This window comes from Hippocampus zosterae, chromosome 16 (genome assembly GCF_025434085.1).
Source record: "Hippocampus zosterae strain Florida chromosome 16, ASM2543408v3, whole genome shotgun sequence".
In the NCBI taxonomy this organism is placed as follows: Eukaryota; Metazoa; Chordata; class Actinopteri; order Syngnathiformes; family Syngnathidae; genus Hippocampus; species Hippocampus zosterae.
This window is the reverse complement of record NC_067466.1, coordinates 18,625,378-18,645,112: the sequence shown is the minus strand read 5'-3', so window position 1 is coordinate 18,645,112 and position 19,735 is coordinate 18,625,378. Positions and strand designations below refer to the sequence as shown.

Below are 19,735 nucleotides of genomic sequence, written 5' to 3'. Positions count from 1 at the left end.
GGTTTGCATCCGAATTGGGGCGCCGCAGCGCAACTTGAATTTAATGCGAGGTGGAATATCGTGTATCGCGAATCTCAAGCATTCGCAAATGAATTACTCGCCTCCACATTATTTTTAGACTCCTTTATAAACCACTATCGCTAGGTACAAAGTCGCGTCTGGTTAGCTGACCTGAGGTATGACGGGGTGGAGGAGCTCAGGGGGAGGTAAGGTGAGGTGAAACCATTTTAAGATTTAAAAACAAATGAAAGACGCTTAAAATGAACCCGAGCGAGTACAGAGCCTCTAATGGGAGGCCGGAATTGGAACTCTGTGCTCCCTCCTATGATCTGCACTTTGGAGCTCCTGCATTTTGGACCAATTAGAGTCGCTCGAGGAAGGACTGGTGAACTCCAAAGTAAAGTGAACCAAAATTACAGTTCATATTTTTCTGAAAATCGCTTGAAGAAATAAAATGAAAAGATGTAGAGTAAGTAGCGCGGTCAACTGTTAGCATGACTTCTTGTGACACCGCTCGACACACTCAAGATGGCTCTCTCTTTTTTAAATATTGTCGACAGCAGAGCGACATGAAACGAAGCGCCGTGCCACCTGTCAAGTTTCTGGAGGGCGAGGTCATTTGGGCAAAGTTCAACCGACGGCCGTGGTGGCCGTGCGAGGTGATTGTTGACCCCGCCCAGGGAGTCTATCACAAGGTTAAAGGTGCGCCAATAACACTGTTGGCTGGATGCAAATGTCTCGTGGTTTTGTCGCTAACCGATGATTGTGACTACCTTTAGAGCCCAGCGATCGGCCCTGTCGACTCTACCACATCAGGACTTTCGGGGACCAGGAGGAGCAAGCCTGGGTGGAGGACAAATCGACTCATATTTTTCACGGAGGCTTTCAGTTTGAGCAGCTCGCGCAAATGCGCAGGAAGGGGAAGCAAAGAGGGCCGAACCACAAATACACCGTAATTCCCTTCTTTGCGTTGAATTGATTGCTGCATGTAATAATCGGATGTTGATCTGGATCTTCAATGACTTTGTGTTTCCGCAGATCGCCAAACGCTATGAAGCGTCTTGGAAATTGAGTGTGGCTGAAGCGGAAACTATTCTCCAGCAAAGGCCCAACATAGACTCTTTAACCATGGACACTAGCTTCCAAGACAGTTCACCGATGATGACCAAGCCCTGTCCACCTATTTCCCCATCTTCCCCGGCTGCCTCTAATCTTCTGGAAAAGTCGCACGCAATCAGCGGATCGATATCTTGCCAGACATCATCCCCAGTAGAAAATAAGCAAGGCACTTTAAAGAAGTCTTCCGACAAGAGGGAAGACTTCAACTCCTCAAATAAGCAGTCTAAAAAGGTCCGACATCACAACCCCAACCAATCACATAAGAATGTAGAGTGCCCTTATTCGGACCTTGAGTCGGTCCCTAAGATTTTGTGTCCAAAAGCACTTGAACGCCAAACCACGTGGACTCAGTCACCTGCTAATCTCGCCAAGGAAGAAAAGAGACAACCGGAGACGCAAAGTGGTCTTTGGTTTAGTAAATCGGGCAAAGACAGACGACCAAAATCTGTTACTCCAGAACGGTCAGATCGTACGCTTGTCACCAATGTACTCGGCAAGAAAAAGACTTTGGCTGTGACTAAAAACTTGACGGCTCAAGGGGATAATGCCTCCTCGGCCGGACAAGGTGACCAGGGTGGATTGGTAAATCCCGAACCAAAGCTTGTGTCTGAGCAGTCATGGCAGTTGGACTCTAAAAACAGTGTAGCTAGCGACCCCGCCGAAAGTAGTCCTGAGCTGTTCTCTCAACATCAGCTGTCGATCGATTCTTCTGACCCTCTTGGATTGTCACACCTGCAAGAGTCGGTGGTCTTCGCTGAACCTTTTCAATCTTCAGAAAACAACCAGTCTGTGGCTCCTTTTGACTCAGAAGAATTGGTACAGAAGCAGGCGTTCACCGATTTTTCTGACTCTCGGGCATTGTCACAAAAACAAGAGTCAATGTTATCTTCTGACCCTGCAGGACTGTCTCAAAAGCAGAAATCTGTGGATTCCTCTTACCCTCTAGGCATATCACAAAACCGCGAGTCTCGGAATTGTTCTGACCCTCGAGCATCTTCTCACAAGCGCAAATTAGTGGTTTTATCAGACTCCCGAGGATTGTCCCAAAAGTGCAAATCAGTTGATTCTTCTGACGCTGAAGGGTCATCACAAAAACATAAATCTGTGGATTCCTGTTACCCTCAAGGATCATCAAAAAAGCTGAAATTTGTGGCCCCTTCTGACCCTCAAGGAGTGTCCCAAAAGAAGGAGTTAGTCGATTCTTTGGAACCTCGAGGATCATCCAAAAAACAGAAGTCAGTGGATTGTTTCAGTACTGAAGCATTGTCACAGAAGGACTCCAGGGATTCTCCTGAGCCCCAAATGTTCCCACCAAAGCAGAGGTGTGTGGACTTTGCATACCCAAGGCAGAAGGATGTGGATGTTTCTGATCGACTGTCTCACAAGCAGAAATCGGTGGATTCTTCTGACCTTCTAGGATTGTCACCACAGCGGGAGTCCAAGGGTTGTTCTGACCTTCCAGTATCATCGCAAAAGCAGAAGTTGGTAGATTCTTCATCTTCTCAAAGATTGCCACAGGATTCTTCCATTCCTGCAACATTGTCACAAAAGCAGAAGTCCACGAATTCCTCAAATCTTCAAAGATCATCGCAAAAGATGGAGTCTATGCATGGGTCTGATTCTCGAGGACCATCGCAACAGCAGACGTTTGTGGATTCTTATGACTGTCAAGGAGTGTCACAAAAACAGGAGACTAAGGATTCTTCTGACCCTCAAAGGGTGTCCCAAAAGCAAAAGTCGGTCGAATATTTTAAGCCACAAGGATTGTCAAAAAGCGGCGCATGGCATTCTTTTCACCACCAAACATTGTCACAAAAGCAGAAGTTATTTGATTCTTCTAACCCCCGAGAATCGTCCCAGAAGAAGTCAATGGATTCTTTTTGCTCGAAAGAACCCTCACAAAAGCAGGAATCCAGAGATGCATCAGACCCCCAAAGATCATCACAAAAGGAGAAGTCGGTGAATTCTTTTCAACCCCAAGGAGCATCACAAAAGCCAAAGTTGGTGGATTTTTCAGTACCTCAACTATTGTCACAAAAACGGAAATCAGGGGATTCTCCTGGCCCTCGAGGTACGTCACAAAAGCAGAAGTCCAGGCATTCGCCTGATCATCGAGGATCATCACAAAAGCCGAATTCCAGAGATTCTTCTGACTCCTGCGGACTGTCAAAAAAGCAGGAGTTCAAGGCTTCCTCTGACCATCGGGTATTGTCACAAAAGCAAGCGTCCAAGTATTCTTCTGACCACCGAGTTTCATCACAAAAGCTGAAGCCAAAGGATTCTTCTAAACCTCAAGGATCGTCGCAAAAACAGGAGTCCAGGGATTCTTCTGACCCTCAAGTTTCATCCGAACAGCTGAAGTTGGTGGACATTTCTTACCATGGTGGGTCAGTACAGAAGCAGGTGTCCATGAATTCACCCGACCACCAAGGATCCTCACAAAAGCTGAAAGCTTTTGACTCCTGTGGATTGTCAAAAAAGCCAGACTCCACGGCTTCTTCTGACCAACGACGATTATCTCAAAAGCAGAAGTGCAAGTATTCTTCTGACCCTGAAATTTCGTCACAAAAGCTGAAGTTAATGGATTCTTCTGAACCTCGAGGATCATCACAAAGGCACGAGTCCAGGAAGTCTTCTGACCCTCAGGTTTCATCTGAAAAGCTGAAGCCGGTGGAATCTTCTGACACTCGTGGGGCATCACAGAAGCACGGGCCCAAGGATGCCCCTGATCAAGGATCATCACAAAAGTCGCATTCCATGGATTCTTGTGACTCCCGTGGACTGTCAAAAATTCAGGAGTCCACAGGTTCTTCTGGCCAACGAGGACTGTCACAAAAGCAAGAGTCCAAGTATTCTTCGGATCCTCGAGTTTCATCTCAAAAGGTGAAGTCAAAGGATTCTTCTCAACCTCGAGGAATGTCACAGGGTCAGGAGTCCAGGATGTCTTCTGCTCTTCAAGTTTTGTCAGAAAAGCTGAAGTCGGTGCATACTTCTGACTCGTGCGGGTCATCATGGAAGGAAATGTCCAGGGACCCTCGTGGAACATCCCATAAGCAGAAGTCATTGGATTCATTTGAGCTCCGAAGATCATCACATAAACATAAGTTATTGGATTCTTCTCACCCTCCAGTATCCTCTCAAAAACTGTACTCTATGGACTCCTCTGACCCTCAGGCATCATCGCAAGTGTCTGTTGATTCCTGCAGGTCCTCTAAGAAGTGTGGTTCCTTGAAGGCTCGGCAAATTATCCTTAATTCTAAACACTCTGCCAAACGGTCTACTCCTCAAAGCGACGCACAAGTCAAGAAGTTCAAGAAGAGGGCCGGTGTAAAGCACAGCAGTCAAAGTGATCAGTGTAAAAGAGAGGCTCCATGCGGTTTGTACCAGATGGAAGAAAGAGAAAGTAATACCAAGGCTAAGTCCAGTTTAAGTGAAGTATCAACAGACCTTCAAAAAGCTTTGATCGCTATGTGCAAGCTACCATTCATTAAGTTGATGCGCGGCGACATAAATATTCAGAATTATTGGAAGTCTAAAATTGCTTTTAGTTACAACGACAAAACTGGGTGTCCGAACGGTAATGCACTCCAAAGAACCACGGCTCACTCCTCGTCGAAGTCAGACTCGACCCACGCAGCAGAAACTATCTCTAACGACGGTGTAGACAAAAAAGTTTCCCAAAACAGCGGAGACGATACCGTTTCTGGGAACGTTGAAGACGAGAGGCTTTCTGGAAATTGTGAAGTCAAAATCATGCCCAGAGATGGTGAAGACAAAAGTGTGTCTAGAAACGGCGAGGTCCAAAGTGTTTCTAGAAAGAGTGACGACGAAGGGATTTTCAGAAAAAATGACGAGAAAGGCGTGTCCAGACACGGTGAAGAAAAAAATCTTTCCCGAATTGGCAAAAACAGGAAAATTGAGGACAACAGTGTTTCGAGAAAAACGGTGGACCAAGTTGCCCCCAACAGTGAACACAAAGCTGTTTCCAGGCTCACTGAAGACAAACATGTTTTCAGAAAAACCGAGGACAAAATCGCGGGCCGAAAAAACGAGGACAAAATATTTTCCACAAGTAACGGACACGACCCCGTTTTCAGAAGAAAAGAGGGAAGAAATGCATCTGGAAGTGCTGACGACAAAGGCGTGTCTACAAATTGTGAAAACAAAAGTGTGTCCAGAAATTTCGGAGATAAAAGTGCGTCTCAAAATAGCGGGGACAAAATAGTTTCCAGAATCGGTGAAGGCAAAACTGTTTTCCGAAAAAGCGAAGACAAAAGTGTTTCAAGAAATCCTGATGCCAAAAGTGTTTCGGGACGTTGTGAAGACGGAAACGCATTTGAAAATGTTTCAGGAAAATGCGATGAGGCAATTGTTTCCAGAAAGTCCAGGAATGATCCCGCCGGCTCTTCCGACTCCCGTCCGGCAGAGACTGAAGCAAAGTGTCCCACTGGTGCCCCCAAAGGTACCACAATTTCTTGCGATCTTTCAGAAGGTTCACAGCAACGTGACACTTGCGCCTCGAGCTCGCCGCCCGTCACAACCCCCGAGCCCTCTCGGTACGATAGAAATTCAGTATCTGGCACTGGTCGGGTGTCCCGAGAGCCATCATCCCCCAAGACCAATGCCCTTAAATCAAAGCACATCCCCGATAAATTACCCGACGTCCTACCACAAGAACAGCCCGCCCATCTCCCAGCTAGCAATCGGCTGATGACCGGAGCCCTGAAAACCATGAAGGTTCTGCAAAAGCTGAAGCACAGAAAAGCCAAAAAGAAAGCCGCTCAGAATGAAGTCTTGGGTCACGGCCAAAACCAGGCCGACCCGGATCACCGTGCTAAGAACTCCGCTTGGAACAAAGAAAGCGATTTGGACGTTTGCACTAAAGTCAAACCGGTCGAGTCTGGATATAGCGCCACTTGTTCCGACGATCGGGACGCGGTATCCAGTTGTCGTGGCCCTCGTTTGCTGTTGCATGACTGCACTGAAGTCAAGAGTGAAGAGGAAGTCCTTTCGGTATCTTCAACCCCACCGATGGACTTCATACCACTCACCTCCAACGTCAGGACAAAGGTGGTGGACCGAAGGACCTCCTCGCCTTCCCCTCCCTCGCCGTTTTCCTTCATGAATGCTTTGAAAAACGCCAAAGAGGTGTCCTTCCAATCTTTGACCAACGAGGCCAACGGCAAAGTGCTCACCTTCAAACCAGACCTGAATTACAAGTTCAGCACTTTTCTTATGATGATGAAAGACATGCATGACACTCGAGAGCGTGACGGGGCCCCCTTAGAACTGGAAATTGGACCACCGAGTGCCCACGTCAAGCAGGAGCCCATGGTCATGCCTGGGGCGGCCGCACCCGCCGGCCTTGAACAAGACGTTGTGAATGGTGATCCAGATTTTAGCCCGTGCGTGGACGCAAGTCGAAGTCACATGTCCAAGCGGCCTTACAAGAGAAGAAGCAGCTCCGCTTGGATGAAGAGCAAAAACGGCCGCAAAGTGCCGCCAAGTCGTCCCGCCGGGTCTGGACCCGGGTACCCGGGCGTGGGGTCCTTGCTTGGAATTGACTTTTCCTCTGTCCTGGATTACTCCGCAAAAGTCCGGTCCCTGTTGGATATGCAGGCCTCCCCCTGGGAGGGCCAGCCCGCCAGCGACGGAGGATTGTTGACGTGGGGCGGAGATTTTGAACAGATGAATGGCTTTGCTTCCAACTGCACCCAAGCCAAGGCCGGAGAAGGCGACGGCGAGTCCTCTGGTAAGTCGTGACCGTCTAGATCGGGGTAGGCAACTCCAGACCTGGACGGCCGGTATTCTGGATGTTTGATGAGATGTATCTATCAATATATCTCGCAGTCTTGTAAAATTCTGGAGCGATGTATGTGAAAATTGCAGTCCGTGTTTCATAAATGTAAATGGTTTTACGTCTTTTAGCCAATAAACGAGTACGCAAGCCAAGCAAAAGGCTCCTTGAATGGACGGAAGAGTACGACCACATATTTTCTTCAAGGAAGAAAACCAAAAAGCCTCTTCAGACAATTACCATGGTAAGGAAAGAAAAAATATATATATTCTATATATCATGACTACATAACTGTACAAATGAACATGAAATATGCCGCCGCGTTAGGCCAACCGAGCACTTTCACCCCAACCACCCGTACTGGACAAACGCGTCCTGGAGCCGCCATCGTTGAGCACGCTTCCGGAAATGCAGACGCCGCCTCCGGAGGAAATCACCCTGACCACAGAACTCCAAATCCCCAGCGCTGAAAACGCATCGCCGCAGGAAGCGCAGCCGCTTTCCATCGACACCTTGACTCCGCCCCCCGAGGCTGAAGCGGAACCGCCGCCGATTGAAGACCTGGCTGGAGACGACTGTGAGATGACGATGCGCCTTGGTCACAGTCATAATCATCTCTCATACTTTTTTGGGGGGGGTTTCTGTGACCTTTGATTTTTCAGGCAACGCTGCTTTGCTGCAAAAGAAGCGAAAGAGGAAACCTACTCCGAAGATCCTGGAATATTGTCTTGAAGCCGAGGCCTCCGTGGGCCCGAAGAAGAAGGTACGAGAGCCGCAAAGCTCTGGGAAATAATTTATTACATGTCGCTGCTATCCAATGACATGGTGTTTTTTTGGGGGGCGTGGGGGGGTTCTGTAACGGATTATAGTTATTTTTTTAGCAGCGGGATTTTGACCGCATGATGCTGGTCCATGACTTTTTGTTTTTGTCGCAGATCAAAATTGTGAAGAACTCCTATGAAGATCCTCAAACAGGTCAGTGAAGAAGCCAACCCCCCCCCCCCCCCCCCCGACCCCCCCACACCCTTTCATAGCTTGGTGGTAAAACTGCTTGAGCTCAACCGGGGTCTGTCTGACAGCGCTTCCAGATCCTGACCCTCCTGCTTTGAAACCAATGAGCCCGGCGGTTCCCACGCCATCGCCGGCGGCGACCCACCCGACTCCACCCAGCCCTCCCGGTCCCCCCGTGCTGGCACCGGCGGTGTCCGAGCGGGCGGATGACAAGGTTGCAGACGTCCACCTTCCTCAAGCGGACGACGGGTTCAAGTACACCACAGAGTCCGAGGTATTGCCAGTCACGTTCGCGTGACTAGGACTCAGTGAGGGGGAGTCACGCTCCTCCTGCGGACGTTGTATCGGTCTGTCGTGGTAAAGAAGGAGCTGAGCCAAAGGGCGAAGCTCTCAATTTACCGGTCGATCTACCGAAGAACGAGATCCCGGTTACAAGCGTCCGAAATTAGTTTTCTCCGCAGGGTGTCCGGGCTCTCCCTTAGAGATAAGGTGAGAAGCTCGGTCATCCGGGAGGGTCTCAGAGTCGAGCCGCTTCTCCATATCGAGAGGAGCCAGATGAGGTGGCTTGGGCATCTTATTCGGATGCCTCCTAAGCGCCTCCCCGGTGAGGTGTTCCGGTCATGTCCCACCGGGAGGAGACCCCGAGGAAGACCCAGGACACGCTGGAGAGACTATGTCACCCAGCTTACCTGGGAACGACTCGGGATCCCCCGGGGAGAGCTGGAAGAAGTAGCTAGGGAGAGGGAAGTCTGGGCTTCCCTGCTAAACCTGTTGCCCCCGCGACCCGGCCCCGGATAAGCGGTTGATAATGGATGGATTCGCGTGACTACAAAATGTGACGATGTCTTGGTAAAAGGGACTTTGTTTTTGTCCCCAGGGTGAAACCTCCACATTGGACCAGAGCTTCTCCTCCACTCGAGATGACTCGTCGCCGTGCGACGATGCGCTCGGACAAGGCCGGAGGATCATCGGGGACCGAGGGGGCCCCGCCTCCTTGAAGGAGAACGTCTGTCAGGTGAGCTCACGTTCGCGCTCGTACACTAATTTTTAGTGGACAATCTCGGGAAGTTGCACTTTAACTCCACCGTTGAGACTCGCAAGTTAGTTATCTGACTTTTTTGCGATTTGTATCCTTTTCCGAGGATTGAAAAGCGCACGGGAGCAGGCTTGAGTTGAAAATAGCAAGTGTGTCGCCTTGGTGTGTCTTCTTTGTTGTCAGGTGTGCGAGAAGACAGGGGAGCTGCTTCTCTGCGAGGGTCAATGCTGTGGCGCCTTTCACTTATCCTGCATCTCCCTGGCCGAGGCCCCCAGAGGGAAATTTGTGTGCCCGGAATGCAAGTCGGGTAAGAACAATGGATTGGCTTCAACAGGATCACTTTTTTTAGAGCCTCGGTGTGGTATCGAAACTGCTATTTGAACACAAACGGTGGCGCAACCGCACACGCAGTCGGACAATATAGCATGCATATATTCCTTATCCTCCTGTGAAAAACAAGTAGTATTACTGCATCCTACGGGAGTCCCTTAGTTGTGAAAAAACTCTTCTTCGGTTGTGCCTCTATGGACAGTACTGGCAGTACCGTCCCCTGGTGGTCACAAGAGCTGGATTCATGTCATTTTAAAGATGGCAGATCGCAAAGCCTGGCGTGAGCGGTGTCCATTTTGTCGCGCAGGCGTCCACACCTGCTTTGTGTGCAAGAAGCGCAGCGAGGACGTGCGGCGCTGCATGATCCCCGTGTGCGGCAAGTTCTACCACGGCGAGTGTATCGCCACCTACGGGCCCACCGCGCCCGTCAGCCGCGGGTTCCGCTGCTCCATCCACGTCTGCCTCACCTGCTTCATCGCCAACCCCGCCAGTCCCTCCATCTCCAAAGGTGAGTGGCCAGGTCGCGTTCCGAGCCACCTCGTCGACCCCCCCCCACCCACGGTTTACAGGTGTCGTTTGGGTTCGGCCAGGTCGTCTGGTGCGTTGCGTGCGCTGCCCGGTGGCTTATCACGCCAACGACCTGTGCATGGTGGCCGGCTGCGTGGTCCTCTCCAGCAATAGCATCATCTGCCCCAACCACTTCACGCCGCGGCGCGGTGTCAAGAACCACGAGCACGTGAACGTCAGCTGGTGCTTTGTGTGCACCGAAGGTAACCGCAAACGCCTCTCTGCAATTTGGAACGTCGTCTCATCTGTATCGCCCAAGCTTTTGGTCAGCTTTCTAAAATTGCGTCCCGCAGGGGGCAGCCTGCTGTGCTGCGAGTCGTGCCCGGCCGCCTTCCACCGAGAGTGTCTGAACATGGAGATGCCCAAAGGCAGCTGGTACTGCAACGATTGCAAAGCCGGCAAGAAGCCTCGCTACAAGGACATCCTGTGGGTCAAGGTGGGACGCTACAGGTCAGTAACGGAGAACGTTTCCGTCCCCCGCGTTCTGAGCACGGGTCGTACCCGTTTTGTAATTTGCGATGAATCTCGACTCCAATTCAACTGGCCAGATGGTGGCCCGCCGAGGTCAGCCACCCCAAAAGCATCCCGGACAACATCCTGCGCATGAGGCACGACGTGGGCGAGTTCCCGGTCCACTTCTTTGGCTCCAACGACTACCTGTGGACCTACCAGGCGCGCGTCTTTCCTTATATGGACGTGGATGCCAACAGCAAGGAGAAGATGGGCAAAGGCGTGGACGCCACTTACAAGAAAGGTCAGAAAATGACACCCAGGGGCGTACGTCCGGACACCTTCTGACGGCTTCCCCAACCTGCTCGCCCCGCAGCTCTGGAGGAGGCGGCGGCGCGCTTCCGCGAGCTTCAGGCCGAGAAGGAGCTCCGCCAGCTGCAAGAGGACAGAAAGAACGACAGGAAGCCGCCGCCGTACAAACACATCAAGGTCAGGTCGTCGTATGGGACGTATGGGGGGGGGGGCGCTTTAAATGTTCATTTGTAAGATCATCACGGGTCTTGACTCCGCCTCCTGCAGGTGAACCGGCCAATAGGGAAGGTCCAGATCGTCACGGCCGACCTGTCGGAGATCCCGCGCTGCAACTGCAAGGCGGCGGACGAGAGCCCGTGCGGCGTGGACTCGGAGTGCATCAACCGCATGCTGCTCTACGAATGTCACCCGCAGGTACCAAGAAAAAGCACGGCGGCGGGTGGCCGTGCGCTTGGCGTTTTCAGGACCGCCCCCTTTGTTGACTCGCTCGCAGGTTTGCCCGGCCGGCGAGCGCTGCCTCAACCAGACGTTCAGCAGGCGTCAGTACAGCCAGGTGGAGATCTTCAGGACGCTGTCTCGAGGTTGGGGCCTCCGATGCGTCCACGATATCAAGAAGGTACAAAAAGAACCCCCCCCCCCCAAAATGGCCGCCGCACGCACGGCTGGACGGGTTTCCGCACGTTTGCCAACAGGGTCAGTTTGTGAGCGAATACGTCGGGGAGGTGATCGACGAGGAGGAGTGCCGGAGCAGGATCAGACACGCCCAGGAGCACGACATCTGCAACTTCTACATGCTCACTCTGGACAAGGTGCGGGGGGGGAACTCGAAACCATTCGAATATGACAATCGGAATTCTTTCAACGGATGTCTTTGCGACTCGTTAGGATCGCATCATCGACGCCGGTCCGAAGGGCAACGAGGCTCGCTTCATGAACCACTGCTGCCAGCCCAACTGCGAGACGCAGAAGTGGACGGTGAGCGGCGACACGCGCGTCGGACTCTTCGCCTTGGTGGACATCGCTGCCGGTAGGCTGCCCCGCAAGAAGAAGAAGAAGAAAAACTAAATCTAAAGCTCTGGAAGAACTCTGGCGGCATGTTTCTGTGCTCAGGCACGGAACTGACTTTCAACTACAACCTGGAATGTTTGGGCAACGGCAAGACGGTGTGCAAGTGCGGCGCGCCCAACTGCAGCGGCTTTCTCGGTGTGAGGCCCAAGGTACGCTTCCGTCTTGGACCGATTGGTCTTTTCTGTTAATCGAAGGATTTAACTCATTCGGTAGCAGCCGATTCCGGTCCAAGTCTGAAAAGACGTTTAAAAACGTCTTTGGCAGCGAATGAGTTAAGTGACACGCTCGATTGTCGGGAACGCTCTCGTCCAATCAGAACAACCCGCCGTCGGACGACAAAGGGCGCAAGCCCAAGCGCCGCGGCCACGGCCGGCGGAAGAAGAAGGTGGTGGTGACCAAAGAGCGCGAGGACGAGTGTTTCAGCTGCGGCGACGGCGGCCAGATGGTCTCCTGCAAGAAGCCCGGCTGCCCCAAGGTCTACCACGCCGACTGCCTCAACCTCACCAGGAGGCCCGCCGGTCAGTATTCGCCGGTCACGATTGATGCGATCTCGTGCTTGCGCTCGACCGAGAAGACGGAAGGATTTGAGCCCGGCGTCACGTCCGCCGTCTCGAGAATTGATTTACAGTTTGATAGGCAACATTAAAAACAAACGCCGTGCCGAGGATTTTCAAGGAACAGCAAGTGGGGAGATGAGCTTAGCCGCCCGAAGGAGGCTCTGCTTTTGTCTCGGCCCTTTGCGATTCTCGGCCAGGCGCAGGCAGTGCTGTGGTGGCCGTTATGTGCACCACGGGGGTGTGGGGGGGGGGGGTATTGCGTTCTTGTCAACAAGTATTGTCAATCGTAAGGTAGGTGACTATTTATGTGCAGACGGTCGACTTTGGCGCCGTCACAGAAAGTTGTTTGTTTGTTCATTGATTACCCCCCCCCCCCCCCCCAGGCCGCTGGGAGTGTCCGCGCCACCAGTGCGACATCTGCGGCAAGGAGGCGCTGTCCTTCTGCGAGATGTGTCCCAGCTCCTTCTGCGGGCAGCACCGCGAGGGCCTGCTCTTCATCTCCAAGCTGGACGGCAAGCTGTGCTGCACCGAGCACGACCCGTGCGGACCCCACCCGCTGGAGCCGGGCGAGATCCGCGAATACGACCCCCAGCCACCCCGGGCCTTGACGTCATGCCTGGGAATGGCCGTCATCACGCCCTCGTCGGCCGCGCCCGGCGTCCCCGCCTCTGCCGGCGCGCGCCCCGCCCCCGCCCTCGCCAGGCTCCAGGACGTCGGCCAGGACCCCTTTCCCGCTTTTGCCATCCCGGTGCCCATCACCATTCCCGTTTCGGCGCCCGCCGCCTCGCCCCCTGCGGTCGGCGGCGGCAGCGGCGCCTTCGACCTCCCGCAGTACTCGCCCATCTCCTCCTACGAGGAGGACAGAGACGTACTGGAGGAGGACGAGGATGAGGAGGAGATGATGGATGAGGAGGATGAGGAAGAGGCTCTGGAATATCTTGAGATCAGAGATGACGATGATGAAGAGGAGGAAGAGGAAGAAGAAGAAGAGGAGTGACGCAGTGGTTTGTTCATATCGACTTTATTGAATCTCACTCGCGAGTTCCGTGACAGGAAGCACTTGTGACGCAAGCTCCGGACCCTTTTGCGCACACTCACCGGTGACGACAAAAGTTCAACGGGCGCGGTGGAGCGCCATGACTTCATTTCCGGCGTCTTTGGGTGCTCGCCGGCCATAACATTAGGTACACCGCCGGAGAGTCAATATGAGAGCTGTCGCCACCATTTTCTAGAAGCTTGGTCTTCTAGAAAGACGAGATTTCGCCCATCTTGTGACTTCTTTGGGCAGTTACAAACGTTTTGAACCGTTTTTTTTTTCCTTCTCTTTTGTGTCGTCGTCGTGCTAATTCGATTGAAAGAAGTGACGCAGCAGCGGCACAAATGAACAAAATGACGATCAAAGCAAATACCTCTTGCACTCACTTTTGCACTAAGTGGAGGTACGCATACTTGGTTTTGAACGACTCGTAATGTTCAGTTTCGTAAAAAAAAAAAAAAAAAAAACAAGCCTACGTATAATCGGATACATTTCTAGTTAGCTTAAACTACTGCGAACTTATTTGCGAGTTTCAGAATTCTCATATTCATCAGAAGTTGCTCATTTTTAGATTGTATGACACATCACATTAAAAAGAAGAACATTACAATCGTTTGAACGTGCTTCTATGCATTTGCTGGGAGCGCTAAACGTTTTTTTTTTTTTTTTCGGTGTGCGACAACATATTTATTTCATGTTTAAAGGCACTTTTAAAATTTTTTTTTCTTTTTTTTAAGCCAGCTCTCATATCGAATCTCCCGGGTCCACTTCATAATCCACTTGAGTAGCAGTCAACCTCCCCGTCAGCCTCGATCGGAGCCTCCTTTGCCGCGTCCCGTTTTACTGTACGCTTGTTGCTTCCTCAGACGCCGTCGCCCGGCGGACATTTTGGACCTGCGGACCAATGGCGGGGAGTGACGCGCCTCCGACGGTGCTTTGGGAGAAACGCAAAGGTGACGAATTGTGTAGGCCTCACCGGTGGTGCGCTTGAGTCGGAAAGACATTTCTTGAAGGGTGGGGGGGGGCATGACACATGGACTAAAGTATTGGGACGCAGCCCTCCATCAGTTAATGGTTCATTGGCTGGAATGAGATGCCTTTCAGTTCGCTTTTTTTTTTTTTTTGGTCCTCATTTTGACTTGACACACTGGATGGGTTGGCAGCCCATCGCAGTGCACAACTGCGAACGATTTAGTCTTCAGTTAAATCGAGCAGAAAGGTCCCAAGCCACAATTTAAAGCCAGTATGTTTGGCACAATAAACTAGGGCTGTCCCATTCAAATTTTTTTTCTTTTTTTTCTCCAGACTGATATCACACTTTGTGTACTTGGCGATCCCCTCCAGTATTTTGGCTGTTATCAAATTTTAGTTATCACAGTGACACAAAATAGCAAACAGCCTTTGTGGTGCAGATGATGATTCGCCGACGTATCAAACTGCCACAGTATATAGCGCCATCTACTGCTGAGGAGGACTTAGTAAATGCCTTTTTTCCCCCCTTTTAAGCTAAAATATGGGGCAGCCAATATCATCAAAAAAAAAAAATTGGTTCGATACTGATCAAGAGGCAGCCTTGACCGGTCACCGGTTAATTGCTGGGCAAAGCTGACTCTGTGAGAGAAGCGGGGTCGTCAGGCTTCACATTCACGTTGATGTCGAATTTCAAATATTCACGGAACCTTTTTCGATCTAGCCTTGAATCTGAACAAGACATTGTCAACAATTGGGTGCTTCCAACTTCCGATTTTGTTGGGTTTCTCGTGTCCCGATGCTTTGGTCCAGATGAGAAACTGCCATCAAGACGCGTAAAAGGGGCGGGGGCAAAAAAAACAACAAAAAAAATGGTCTTAACACTGAAGGGATGGCACTAAGTCGCAGTGTGTAAGCTGTAGTCATTTATTTATATTACTGTAAATGTGACGCACAACCGCCACCATGTTGCTTGTGTGTGTGTGTGTGTGTGTGTGTGTGCGCGCGAGAGATGGTTCTGCCTTAAAGTGTCTTCTCCCTCGAGCTATTTTGAAGGAATGAATTAGGCGCCACCTGACTAACACGTCTCATTCTAGCCCGTTCCGTCCGTCTGTCTCGCCGCCTTCCATACACACAAATCTACAAAAAAAAAAATATACAGTAAATATATAAATATATATATATAGAGAGAAATGTTGTGAGATAAGCACTTTGTACTGGCCTCATTTTTGTTTTGTTTTTTTCTGCTCCAACATGAAGCCAAAATAAAAAACGTAGAACTGCGCATGGCCAACTCCCGTTTTTAATCATGTCTTATGTTCATATTGTCCATTTTGATGTGTGAAGTGATTCTCGTGGGGACAACGTTCGCATTTGAGCATGTATTCCCTTTGTTTAATTTAATTGTAAAATATTTCAATCTTTTGGGGGGGAAAAAAAAAGTTTGACATTTTGCTTTCAAATGTAGATCGTTAAAAATACTACAATTGTGACTCATGTTGTGATGCTAATTTTAAACACCCCCAAAAGCGAGGTTCTCAGTGGCCCTGAAACAAAAGTCTAACCTAAAAAAAAAATTTAAAAAAAGGACATTTCCTGTCAAATTGTCAAGAGTCAAGGTGTGTGTGTGAAACAACCAATTTTTTTTATTTAGAATCGAAATGTCCAGTAGTTTCCATTCATAGTCCGTGAATTGCACATGATTTCCACTTTATTTTGTATATTCCACGTTTGCATCCAAGAGCTGAGGATGAGTCACGAAACATCATTTGATGAAGCTTCGCGATTCCCCCTGAATGCGTTATGATACGAAACTCGGACAGCTCAGATTTTAAAAGAAAAACATTCGAGCGGTTGTTTGAAGCGTAATCCGACACTGTGGTAATAAATAGGTGCGCAAACGCGAAGGCTAAATATCATTCCCAGGTGTCAGTTTGGACCATTTTGAAATCCTTTTTTTCTTTCCCCATCAGCTGACCGCATTGTCCACTTGAGGCAACCCGAGCGAAAAGAAAAAATGTTCACTTTCTCAGTGGGGGGTGGGGGGGGGGGCGGGGCTCTGACCGTGCAAATTAAGGGGCCAATCATGTCCTCCGGCGGTACAAGATATTGTGCGACAGATTCACTTGCCGGTGGTCTTTTGTGCAGGCGCCATTCATGGGCAGTCCGGACACGACAAGGGGGGTGGGGGTGGGGGGGACTTTAAACCAAAGTGAAAAGGTAAGCAGCCCTGCATGAATGCACAGGAAATATAATCCACTTTTTTCTTTGGGGGGGTGGCTTGTGTATCACATTTGACACTTTTGGGGCGGGGGGGGGAACAGGGGTCTGAGTCACCATGGTAACAAAATCCGTACTCGCTACTGGCACAGTTTGTGGGGTGGGCGACCAGCACGGGGTGACGCCGCGCCAACAAAACAAATTGACGTCGTTTATTGAGTGTGCTCTAATTTTTGATCCTTTTGGCTATTTTTGGTGGAAACGAGCCAAAAACATCGACCCCGCCCCAACCCAAAAGAAAAAAAAAAAAGTGACAGCAGCTCAGTTGTCTTCACCCAGCACAGGCGTGGCGATCCCCTTCCGGATGAAATGTTTGTTCCTAAATTGAAGCCTTCGCTTGGCACAAACGCCTCCGAATGATTTGTTCATGGCGCAAAAGAAAAAAAAAAAGAAATGTCCATTTGCTGTCGTTTTCTTTTTCTCGCTTCTCTTCCGCCGGCGTCCCGTGTTCAGCTGCGGCGCGTTCCTCCATTCGCCGGTGCGGCATCAGTTGCCGTTGCAGCACGAGTAGAAGTAGGATTCTTTCTTCTGGCCCAGGTTCACTCCGCTTTCTTCTGCCAAAACACAGGTCAGGTTTGGGATTTTTTTTTTCTTTCTTTTCAACGTGAAAAAAAAAAGTCCAAACGGATCAAACGCGGTTTTGAGTTCAGTGAAAAACAGGCGAGCTAAAAGCTGCAAATAAAAGGCATGTCGGTTTTGTTTTTTTTATGGTGCTTATCCGTCCGTTAGCGACGGTGAAAACTCACCCGTCATATACTGGAAAGTGGCGTTGTTGTAGTCCTCGGCCACCTTGTGGAACAGCTCGTCTGTGGCGGTAAGAGGCGTCGATGATTTCAATTCGACTCTCCACGCGACTATTCGTGCAGTTGACAGACGATGACTAAATCGACGCGAGCGCGTCTCCACTCACCCACGTTGCTTCCCGTTTTACTGGAGGTCTCAAAATGCTGCGCTCCGATCTCTGCAAAGAAACAAAATGAGTCATTCAGGGAACGTTTTGCAATCGGGACATTTGACTCCTTGTTTGGTTTGTCGAGCCCCAAAGTCATTTTTTTTTGTCATTTCAGCCCTATTGCAAACCGAAACTGCGGGGATGACTTCAGTGGTCACCTTCAGCAAAGTCCTGAGTGTCGTGATAGTCGATCTGACGAAGACTTCGGTCTCCTTGGATCAGGTCGCTTTTGGTGCCGCACAGGTAGATCTTGCAGTGCTGGAGACGGTTAAAAAAAAACGGTAAAACGCAGTACGAGCACGTCAGCCTCTGAAAAGCTGGCGTACCTCTTCGCAGTTTTGCAGTTCTTTCACCCAAAAACGAGCTCGCTCGAAGCTGCTGCTGTCGGTCAGATCTAAAAATGAGCAAAAGACGCAAATGAAAGACGATAAAATGCATTTTGTTTTGACTGACTTCAATGTTTCATAGCCCCTCCCCCGCCCGCCCCAGAAAAACTACCAAAAAAAAAGGTTAAAATGAATGAAAATACAAAAAAAAAATTATATTCAATGATCGGGTCCAAGTATGAACATAAAAATAATATTTATGGAATACCGTTCATTAAAGTTGACACGCAGGAATCCGTTTAAAAAAAATGGACTTGATTTTTAATTTTTTAATTCAACTAAATGAATCTCATCCGGCGGACATCCAACACAAAATGGCTACCAGCACACCCGCGCGATTTACCGTAGCAGACGACGGCCGCCCGGGCTCCTCTGTAGTAGATTCTGCTCATGGCTTCGTAGCGTTCGGACCCGGCCGTGTCCTGGTAGTGCCAGAGACCAAAAAAACAATTTTTAAATCCCTCCTTATGATTAGAACGATTTAAATAAAAGCACCGCGGCAGGCCGCAATGGTTCAAGATTGTTCGGTACCCCTGACTCACCCATATTCCCAAGGTGATCACTTTCTCTCCCACCTGGATTGGTTTGGCCACAAAAGCGGCGCCGATAGTCTGCACAGAGATCAAATTTTATCCAATTTGTTCTCATATTGCGAGTGCATATCGGCAACAAAATCTCAAATGGTGTTTTTTGCGGTGAATCTCACGTTCTGATAGGGTCCGACCAGGAAGCGGTGATGGACGTATCTCTCCACCAGGCTGGTCTTGCCTACGCTCTCCTTGCCCAACATCACCACCTTGGCATCCACGCGCATGCCACTCATATTCCCCCCCAAAAATTGTATGTGTGTGTGTGTGGGGTGGGGGGTGGGGTGACAAAATTGGGAGGAAGGAAGAAAAAGCTGGCCTGGGAAAAGGGAAAAAAAATGCAGCACACTATTTGTCATCCTAATACATTCTGGGATGGAATTGTACAAAACAAGCAGATTTGTGTGAACATTTAACTTTAATCTTGAACATAAATTCTTCAACTAAAAACCACTTTATGAACGTGAAATGATAGCTTTCGTCTTGAGAAGATAAGACCGCTTCGGGAATGCTGTAAACAACTTTTTTTTCTGATATAATCCAACTTTCACTTCCTTGCGTCATATTTATGTATTTAGTTGTATGTTTTCATCATTTCCGGGTGGCTTTATACTCATTTGAAACAAACTACTCCGTGTATGCTGTCCATTTTATTTAACTGGCTAAAAAAAATAAAATAAATCAAATCTATACATGATTCAATTCTAGTGGCTATGGGTAAAATTGGAGATCTTACTTGGCAGCGAGCAGGACTCAACACGTCTCCATCAACAACAACAGCAAGAGAAAGCCGAAAAACGTCAAATGGACATCGGCGGCGACGAATTGTTTTGAACGGGCGACAAAGGGGCAGTGAAGGCGCTTGTCATCTCTGTCCGGCACGAGTGAGCTAAAGCTAAGCTAAGCCGGCTGCTATTGGCGAACGTGCCCTCCCATGTTGCGCAATGGCAGAAAACGCCAAAGCTCCAAAAGGTTCCAGAAAGACGACATGAGCATAGTTTCCAATTGATCAAACCGGAGCTCTTATGAAATGGTGGATGAGCGTTCTAAAAGAAGAACCGAGCGACGCATTCGGGAAGCTGGTTGGGGTGGGGGACGGGGGGAATTCAGCTTTGTTTTTTTTGGGGGGTGGGAACTACCCACAAACGTCACTGCGGCTTGTATGAGGACGGAAGAAACAAGCGTGCACTCCAGTTATTTTTAGTTTGTGAAACTGAAAGTCTCTTTTGGAATCAGATTATTATATTCGTTATTAAATAATAATCATGATAATCCGCG

The 19,735-nt window shown here is 49.7% G+C and overlaps 2 protein-coding genes across 3 annotated transcripts; one reads left to right on the top strand and one right to left on the bottom strand.

Moving 5' to 3' along the window:
• Positions 1-555: 555 nt before the first annotated feature.
• Positions 556-15,320, top strand: LOC127587982 (uncharacterized). Its single transcript, XM_052046462.1, has 22 exons — positions 556-702; positions 780-952; positions 1,039-6,871; positions 7,048-7,160; positions 7,244-7,493; positions 7,579-7,679; positions 7,852-7,891; positions 7,996-8,201; positions 8,805-8,942; positions 9,147-9,270; positions 9,601-9,801; positions 9,884-10,063; positions 10,154-10,310; positions 10,409-10,614; positions 10,687-10,799; positions 10,890-11,036; positions 11,116-11,238; positions 11,315-11,431; positions 11,508-11,649; positions 11,733-11,839; positions 12,007-12,208; positions 12,631-15,320. The coding sequence occupies exons 1-22, from the start codon at positions 570-572 to the stop codon at positions 13,242-13,244; spliced, it is 9,420 nt and encodes a 3,139-aa protein (XP_051902422.1). The 5' UTR covers positions 556-569; the 3' UTR covers positions 13,245-15,320.
• A 986-nt stretch (positions 15,321-16,306) lies between these two features.
• Positions 16,307-19,553, bottom strand: LOC127588026 (ras-related protein Rab-24-like). 2 transcript variants are annotated; one of them, XM_052046519.1, is made up of 9 exons: positions 19,194-19,553; positions 18,577-18,776; positions 18,413-18,481; positions 18,214-18,292; positions 17,811-17,878; positions 17,643-17,742; positions 17,443-17,493; positions 17,279-17,338; positions 16,307-17,086 (listed from the first exon to the last, which is right to left on the bottom strand). In XM_052046519.1, exons 2-9 carry the CDS (start codon positions 18,691-18,693, stop codon positions 17,019-17,021), a joined length of 612 nt encoding a protein of 203 aa, XP_051902479.1. In that variant the 5' UTR covers positions 18,694-18,776; positions 19,194-19,553; the 3' UTR covers positions 16,307-17,018. The 2 variants fall into 2 exon arrangements, with proteins under 2 accessions (XP_051902479.1, XP_051902480.1); XM_052046520.1 differs by having other exon boundaries at positions 16,307-17,083.
• Positions 19,554-19,735: the final 182 nt, after the last annotated feature.